The sequence below is a fragment of the Zingiber officinale genome, chromosome 5B, assembly GCF_018446385.1.
Source record: "Zingiber officinale cultivar Zhangliang chromosome 5B, Zo_v1.1, whole genome shotgun sequence".
Lineage (NCBI taxonomy): Eukaryota > Viridiplantae > Streptophyta > Magnoliopsida > Zingiberales > Zingiberaceae > Zingiber > Zingiber officinale.
This window is the reverse complement of record NC_055995.1, coordinates 74272285-74281713: the sequence shown is the minus strand read 5'-3', so window position 1 is coordinate 74281713 and position 9429 is coordinate 74272285. Positions and strand designations below refer to the sequence as shown.

At 41.8% G+C, this 9429-nt stretch overlaps 1 protein-coding gene across 1 annotated transcript; it reads left to right on the top strand.

The window, feature by feature from the left end:
• The first annotated feature begins 6562 nt into the window (after positions 1 to 6562).
• LOC121984538 (protein Abitram-like) lies at positions 6563 to 8921 on the top strand. Its single transcript, XM_042537511.1, has 6 exons — positions 6563 to 7068; positions 7153 to 7201; positions 7295 to 7421; positions 7523 to 7593; positions 7671 to 7743; positions 8537 to 8921. The coding sequence occupies exons 1-6, from the start codon at positions 6918 to 6920 to the stop codon at positions 8648 to 8650; spliced, it is 585 nt and encodes a 194-aa protein (XP_042393445.1). The 5' UTR covers positions 6563 to 6917; the 3' UTR covers positions 8651 to 8921.
• Positions 8922 to 9429: the final 508 nt, after the last annotated feature.

Here is a 9429-nt window from a genome sequence, read left to right as displayed (position 1 = left end):
TTAGAAAATGCATGAGACCTTAGCCTAAGATAACCTAAACCCATATCTCACATCAAAATTGACTTGGATGTGTTTGATACACCTTAGATGTGTGTGAGATATTAGGATGATGAGTTAGGAACAAGGTGCATAGTTCTTGTACCTAGATGAGCCTAATTCAAAATTGGGGATCATAGGGAAAGCTTATGTACAAGTCATGTACATTTAGCCCAAAAATTGTGGTCCTAAATTAAATGGTTTAAAATCATTTCAAAATTGATTTGAAAAACCTTGATGAAGCTTTTCTAGTGATAGCTTTCATCATTGAGCAAAGTGATACAAAGATGAGTTAACTTTGAGCTATTTCAAAGACTTTTGAACTTTGTATCAAGATTGAAAAATGGAAGTTATTTTCATAGAAAACTATTTTTCCTTGATAGTATATGTTATGAGGAATGTATCCTCAAAATTTTACAATTTTTAGAATTTTTTGTGATTTTCTAGAGGTTTCTGAATTTCGGGAGAAGAAATCAGAAATCAGAAATCAGAGTTGTGGACCGATCAGAGGGGATTCTGATCGGTCCAGGGGTGACTGGATCGGTCACTGTGACCGATCCAGGGAAGACCTGATCGGTCTGGTGACCGATCAGGGCGTGCCAGTTTCGACTGTGCTGTCTGAAATTTCTGAAATTTCAACAATGAAGTTGGTGTTTTAGGTTTCTAAAGGTTTGGAACTCTCCAAGACATTGTTGGTGCAATGGTCAAGGGGGAGTTGATCTTTAGGGGGAGTTTTACCTATTGGTCAAGGGGAGTTGACCTTTAGGGGGAGTTGTCATGAGTGATATGGGATTATCACTAAATTGACTATTGACATTAGTATCAAGGGGGAAATTAAGGGTTTCAATGAAAGGTATGAGACTTTCATTAGGAAGAAACTCTTGACCTTGATTCACTCTTTTTGATGTGTGTCAAAAAGGGGAAGAATGTCTAGAGAATGTTCAAGGAAGAACATTGGAGTTAGTGGGAGAGTTTGTTGATCACGACGAGTGAAGTTGTGAACAACGATAATTTACTCTTCAGGGGGAGAGTTTTTTGATGTGTGCCAATAGGGGGAGAATGAAGGATTTAAGTTAGGCCTTCATTATCTAAGAAGGAGGTTGCCTTCTTAGAAGGAGAATGTAAGGTTGTAACTTATGTTTCATTACCTAATGGCATGAGGAAAGTTGAGGCTATTGGATTAGCCTAACTTAAAGGTATTGTCAAACATCAAAAAGGGGGAGATTGTTGGTGCAATTTCCAGTAGGTCAAGGTTGACCTAGTTGACCAAGCGTAAACCTTGGTCATGGTTTCGATGTTTGACAATACAGAAAGATATGTAGACATGGACAATGCAGGTGCAGTTGTCCATGCGGAGAGATACTGATCAGGGTCTGATCAGGTTGGATGAAGAAGAGTCAAGTAGGTCAAGGTTGACCAGATACTTGACTGGGAAGTCCTAACTGGGATGTTAGGCAGTTCGGAAAGTCCTGGTGAGTGAAGTCAGGCAGTTTGGAAAGTCCTGGTGAGTGAAGCCAGGCAGTCGGGAAATCCTGGTGAGTGAAGTCAGGTGAAAATCCTAATGAGTGAAGCTAGGTGAAAGTGAAAGTCCTGGTGAGTGAAGCCAGGCAGTTGGAGAAAGTCCTGGTGAGTGAAGCTAGGCAATTGGGAAAGACCTGGTGAGTGAAGCCAGGCAGGGGAAAGACCTAGTGAGTGAAGCTAGGCAGTTTGGAAGTCCTGGTGAGTGAAGTCAGGCAAGGGGAATCCAGATGGGTCAAGGTTGACCAGACATCTGGTGAAAAGTCCAAGTATGGAGACTTGGCACGGGTAAAGTCTAAGTATGGAGACTTGGCACGGAAAAGTCCAAGCAGGGAGCTTGGCACGGGAAAAGTCCAAGTATGGAAGCTTGGCATGCGAAGTCGGAGAGGGCTCGGTAGCTCGTTCTCCGGACTAGGTCAGAGAGGGCTCGGTAGCTCGTTCTCTGGACCGAATGGAGTCGGAGAGGGCTCGGTAGCTCGTTCTCCGGACTAGGTCAGAGAGGGCTTGGTAGCTCGTTCTCTGGACCGGACGAAGTCGGAGAGGGCTCGGCAGCTCGTTCTCCGGGCTAGGTCAGAGAGGGCTCGGTAGCTCGTTCTCTGGACCGGACGAAGTCGGAGAGGGCTCGGTAGCTCGTTCTCAGGACCAAGTAGGGTTTAGGGCTGGGAGCTCTAAACCTGGATCGGTCTGGTGACCGATCCAGTGATACGCTGGGTTATCTGATCGGTCTGGTGACCGATCCAGTGATACTATGGTTATCTGATCGGTCAGCAGACCGATCAGTGATCGATCAGTAGCATACAGTGAAGTTCCTGATCGGTCTGCAGACCGATCAGGAGACGATCAGAAGGAGGGAAAGGTCCTGATCGGTCATGGGACCGATCAGGGAAGGACCTGATCGGTCTTGTGACCAATCAGGACCCTTGTGGACCGATCAGGATGAAGCCTGATCGGTCCACGTCCTAGCCGTTGCGTAGCAACGGCTAGTTTCTTCTGTGTCTTCCTCGCAGGTGCAGTGCAGGTTGAGTGCAGATTATAAAAGGAGTTCAAGGGCCTCTACAGTGCTCTCTCTATCTCACGAATCTTCTTCTTCTCCGAAGCTTCTGCTTCATCTTCTTCTTGCTGAGCTTTGGTGCTGTGTTTGAGCTCTGCTGAGCTCCCTACTCCACTGAAGTTTCGAGTGAGCTTCTCGGCTGGTCAGCTGCTGCTGTTCTTCTGTGAAGTTGCTGCTTCATCAACGGAAACCAGTCGAAGGCAAGCGTGTTTGTTTTTACATTCATATTGTTGCTTCTTCTTGTATTTCTTGTACACTCTGATCTTGCTGTTGCAAGAAAGTATTGTGGCGAGGTTTCTCCACCCAGAAGGAGTTTGTTTTAGCCGATTTTCCGGGGACTCATCCACCGACGGATTGATAGGGCTCGTCCACCTTACGGACACGCTGAGGAGTAGGAGTTTCATCTCCGAACCTCGTTACATCGTCGAGTTCGAGTTTAAGGTTTGATCTTTCCTTTTTGCGTTTCTATTTAGTTATTTCCGCTGCGCTAACCCTAATCGTAGGAAGAAACGCGAAGATTTGAGGTCGGCTATTCACACCCCCCTCTCTAGCCGCGATCATCGATCCTAACAGACTCTTGCTTGATGGCGAACAAGCTGACACTTGTCTTCTGATAACGCCGACTGCTTGCAAAGTGGTGGAGGAAGGCCGTGCGGAAGTCTTTGAAACTTGTGATGGATCCGTTCGGCAACCTCCGAAACCACCATTTAGCTGATCCCGAGAGGGTGGTAAGGAAAACCCGACACTTCACTCCATCTGTGTATTGATGAAGGGTAGCGGTGTTGTCGAACTTACCCAAATGATCATCCGGGTCGGTGGTTCCGTTGTATTCACCGATCGCCGGGGGCACATAGTGCTTTGGCAAAGGGTCTCGCAGAATGACCTCTGAGAATTGCCGATTGATCCGCTCGGGAGAACCGTCCGCTCGGGGGGCCTTGCCTCTTCTGTTGTCTCGTATGGGCACTTCATCTGATGAAGATCCTCGATCACGATTAACTGCTACGACTTCCGGATGCGTGCGGAATAGGGCTCGGTGGAATGGAACCGTGGCCTGAGGTGCTTCCGCTCGGCCCCCTGATACTGAGGTCGCCTGCTGCTCAATCCACTCGGCTTGCGACTTCTGTCTCTGTTCCACAAGCTTAGCTGCTCTTGTCTCGATCAGAGCGTCGAGCTCCTCTGTGGAGAGCATCACTAAGTGCGGTCGTCCAGCTTCGTCCATTGCTTCTGATCGGATGCAGGAGCGTTCCCACAGACGACGCCAAATTGATCCTGTCCGAATCGCTGAATCAACGGACGCTGGGCACGTGGCGCTCTCCTAGTTGCTGACGTAGATCTCCGACCGGTCGTACGGATCTTCGGCGAACCTGCAAAGAAGTCGGGCCGGGAAGGGGTTCCCGGCGACGACCCTCCGACGCTCAAGTCAGGCAAGTGGACAGCGAAAAAGTGACTCCGAATATCAGAGAATGCGTACCTCCGGCGAAGTGTGAGGCTCCTTATATAGAGCTGGGAAGGGGCTCACGCACACATATCGAGGCGAATACGTGTCCTCAACCCATACCTCCATATGGGCTTGTCAGAAGAGCTTACATGACACCATACTGCTACAGTCCGAGCACATATCTAATGGGACAGCGGAATCCTATGTCATAAGATCCTGCGTATGGCCTGGTCGTTGAACAATACCGCTGTCAGAAGTTGTTACCTTGTCCTTTTGTCTCTTCTTACTCCATGCCGGGCGCCCGTCCGGTCGGCAATCCCTCGCGTCCGGCCGGTTGAACGTGCTGGTCCGCTAGGGAGATTCCCGGTCGTGTGTTCTATGGACTGTTCGCAGTGTTGCTACTTTATGTCTTTGGCCGAGCGGACTACCCGCTCGGCCACACGACTCCATTCAACATGAGCGTCGGAACCCCGACTCCCCGCGGGGGTACCTTTGATGTCATTTAGACCCCGATCGGCCGTCCGATCGACCGATCCACCCTTTTTCGGTCGGCCGGTCCACCCTTTTCCGGTCGGCCGGTCCACCCTTTTCCGGTCGGCCGGTCGGTCCAACTTTTGTTTAAAGTCGGTCGGTCGGTCCACCCTTCTCCGATCCTTTTGACCTTTTGACTTACGCGTGGGGTTGACTCCCCGGAACGAGGGTCCCCTATTCTTACCGCCGGATCACTTATTTATTCATTTTAGTTTAGTTTATCAAAATATTTTTCTAATCTACCGTCGAAAGTTTCGGAAAGGGTATATTTGTTTTTTTATGGCAATTCACCCCCTCTTATCGGCCGCCACGAGACCTACACTTTATAATACAACAATAATAACCAAGTCTTATCCTATTAGATTGATCAACTATATGAATCTTTTTACGTCATTAGCCTTTATCTATCATTTATACTTAAATAACTTTTATCTTATTTTATTGTTGCTAATCAAGTTTTTTTAGGTCTTTCTTTTCCTCATTTAATGTGTGTGTTTGTCATAATTTCACATCGCATAATTAGAGCATGTATTAGTGGTCTACGCACATATCATATTATCTTAAACATGTCTCTCGGAGTTTTTTTCTTCAATAGATGTAATTCTAACTTTCTCTTTAATGCTCTCATTTATTATTCTGTTTATTCTCGTATGTTCACACATCCACCTTAACATCCTCTTCTCTACAACTCTCATCTTCTACCTATGTACTCAAGTCATAACCCAACATTCAATTTTATATAACATACAATGTCTAACTACAATTTTGTAGAATTTTCTTTTGTTTTAGATGTACTTTACGATCATATAAAAAATCCGACGTTCTCCTCTATTTCAACCATCCAACTTAATAGTTTAATTGATCCATTTATTAAACATTTGTCATAGTTTAAACAGTGACTGACAATCTAACGTAACCCTTCTCCTTTATCCGGACTTAAGACAGAGCGTGACTGATTTGTTACGAGCGGAGTTACTACTCTCTAAAACTGTTCACATTATTATCTTCTGCCTAAATCTCTCAATTAATTCTTTTGTCGATCGAATCTTTTGTCTAAATCTCTCAACTAATTCTTTTATCGATCGAGCATATTATAGCAGTTATAATTTCATAACTATTATAACATATATTTAATCTATTTAAAAATATTCATGTTATAGTCATTATAATTTCATAACTATTATTACGATGTAGATTTAACCGGCTTATAATATATCCGCTTAATTCAAAATTTAAGTTGACAATTTAGATGGAAATAATAATAATTAAGCATACTATTAAATAATAATCCAGATAATTGGATAACTGTAAGCGATTGAATAACCAAAAAAAAAAATTAATCAGGTTGGTAATGTTGAGCATGAGATGATTGATCTTGTCCTACGGAAGTTTTCTACCGACCAATGCTCAAGCGGGCAGCTTAGGTGCCTAGCATCCTTTAATTGTATGTCTCATTTAAATTTTTTTTTATAAATTTATCATAATTAAGATTTGAATTGTGAGTACTTGGATGATAATCTAGATGCATGGTGCTATACCATAGTCCCAGGTCAGTAAACGGTTGAATAACGAAGTGATGGGACGTTGTGATGATTTGTAAAAAAAACGCCCTTTTCGTGCTGGTTTTTTTTTCCCCCCTTTTTTTACTTCGGCAATTTTTCTCCCGTTCTTATTTTGAGCTCAGTTTTCATTTTCCCCAAATTAAAAATCCCAAATTTTGAGCTTGATTATCCTTTTCATGATAATGGACCCGAGGAGATAATTATGATGACTAACACATGAGATGTTGTCATCAATAAAGTTTGGAGTTTAAATTTTGATAAAGTCGAGATAAATATTTCACTTATGTGTTAGTCATTATTTCAAAAATTAGTAAAGTCCATGATTTCTTCTCTCTATTACCTAGATGCTAGGATGAATGTATTCACATTTTACCACCAACGAGGAGACAATTATGACTTTTGTCCGAAAAATTGTTCTTTTTTCTTTCCGCAGTACGGAAACGATCGATCGATCGATCGGCGGCGTCCCAGACGCCGTGTTGGACGTAGATGCGGAGGCTGGAGCGGCGGCAGAAGAGAGACGGCTAAACGCATCTGCTCCAGCACCTCTTGCCGCCGCCACGCTACTCCATTGCCGTAGCAATCTGATTTAGGGCTCCGATGAGATGTTGGCACTCGAGAAAAGGTAGGGTTTTTGAAAATGGTTTTGTCGCGCCGTTGGCAGGTGGATGATGGATCTTTCATAATCCTTCGGAAGATCCAATACAAACCGTTAGATCAGCGATGCTTGACCTATTAAAAATCTTCCCTGGCCTCCGAAACACCGGATACTGCGCAACCAATGGAGGGAAGTAAAGACGAGGGCGGAACCCTAGCGACAACGGGAGTGGAAGACGAGGAGCTCAGGTCTCTTCTCTTCCCTGATGCAAACAACCTGCCAGAAGTTCCTCCTTCCGCCGTGGAATACAACTTCGTTCGCTACTATGCCATAGGTACTACTTTAAGGCCCGATGAACTTTATCAATAGTGTGAGGATATCGAAGGATTGCTCTCAAATTATGAAAATTCTCATCCAGATTTTCTCAAGCCAGGGCATGATCAGTATGTATATCGCCATGCCAATGGGTACATTCAACATGAATCAAAATCCGATCTTTTTTCTTTATGATTCTGTGAGGAACCATAACTTCATTTTCTTTTCCTTGTTGCTATGATAAGATTGTGCGTCGTGGGTTTGGCCCCTACCCATGTTGCGTTGAAGGAGGAAGGTGGAGTCACGTCTGTGGATTTCAACGTGGGAAAATCTGATCGAAGCGAGATGAAGGTCACCGGAAAGCGCAAGCGAGTAAGCACACCTTAAATAGTGTCTCTGCCTGGTAGAGTAACTGATCTTGCAGGACATGCGTTTGCTAAGCTCATGGATGAGTGAATTTCTTAATGATGCAGAACGCACAGCATTTTGAAACAAATACTGCATTGTGTAAAGTTTCTGCAAATGGGAAAGAGTTTATTGTCAGGTCTGATTCAATTAGTTCTTTGATTCCTTGTCTTCAGTAAACATATAATTTTGATGGTTGAGAATTGAGACATGCAGGTGCTGTGTTAAAGGTTCCCTCTTAGAGGTTAATGACAGGCTGCTTAAGCAGCCAGATCTGCTTAACTCATTGGTGAGACCAAATGCTTCTCTTTTTTAATATATACATGATCATCCTTTACAAAAATGTTTGCCTAATTTTCTGGTTGAAAAAAAGAAGTTATTGTTAGGCAATATTCATTTGGGAATATGCATAGAGGTTGATATTACTAATTTGCTAGACAATTATGTGGATTGTGGTGTATAAGTGATTTGCAATTGTTGAGATCAATTCTTCTACTGGGGATAATTTTTTTTCCTATGAAATTCAAACAACTAATGCAAAATGATTAATTGTAGAAGGTTGTTCACAGTTGTGTTGCCATTGAATAGCCCTCCAATATATTCACAACCAGAACAATGTGCTTAAAATTGGAGAAGGGAGTTTAGAATGCTGTGTCAATTGTCGAGGAGACACTGTTTTGGCATTTTTGAAGCACCATGACTGTTAGTTAGAACCTTTTAACAGCTTAGGGAAATGACATACAGAAAACTAGTGCACTTGCAAAGAGGATTGGAGATGGTTATCTACTTCCCTAATTATCAGAAGAAGTAAAAAATATAAATGCCCATAACAAATTTGATGTGATACGAAAAAAGTCTGATTTGTGTTGTTGAAGGAATTAGTAAGTTAAACTTATTACTTATAGCATATTCAGCTGGTAAACTAAGCTAGAAATGTCAAATTAAGGAGAGGAAGAAACCATTTTGTAGTAAACTCCCAGATACGGTATAAATCTAGAAAATTATGCACATATTGAAGCTAAAAATTTTTAAGTAATAGGATAATTTTTCGGCAGTATCAATTTTTGTACATGCAATTGCAGGCTGACAGAGAAGGATATGTAGCCATAATGATGCCAAAGCCAACAGATTGGCTTAAGATCAAGGATTCCCTATCGAGTCATGAAGATTACAAGAAGCTGAGAGGCCTTGTCTGAGACACGACTGCTATCTGTTTTATGCATAATTGTCACAATCTTAGAGGACATTGAAGTTCCATTTGCAGAGGTGGATAGTAAATATATCCTTTGATGGTTGAGGATCACCTAAACATTAAAAATGTAAGATCTGTTGAATTCTCAGCTTTTCAGTTTCCATACACTAAGTTAATCCATGTGCCAGAACTTTCCTGGTATTCAAGTTTATGATAGTTCACAACCTGTTTATCCATTATAAGTTTTCAAATATTTAGGTTGTCCTTTTACTTCATTTTGAGTGCACAGGAGTTATCAGTTGGTGGATGCATTATTTGTGGTTGTTTGATTTCATTGGATGATATATTCAAATGAATTAAGTCAGTGTTTGAATAATGTCCCCTATTTCTGAGAGGGGTAAGTTTGCAAACTTTTTTTTTTAATTTTTTTTACAAAATATAATATAGCTCTGTCTATTTCTATTTAAGTACAAACAAGTCCATTATAAAATGAAGTTATTGAAATAGTTGTTCAAATTTGAGTTTAGTTTTTTTTTTAAATTTGAGTTAGATTTGTTTAGATGTTATAAGTTCATTTTTATTTTTATTTTTTTTAATTTTTGAGGTTGTTTGATTATTAGTAAATTTGATTTTGTAAATTTATTTTTGAGGTTTTAGTTTGGTTAATTTAGAAATTTATTTATTTTTTGAAATCTTAATTATTTCGATTTATGCAATTTGATTTCAGTTATAAAATTTAAATTTTAATAAAATCGATTAAATAAAACCGTTAATAGTAGATTG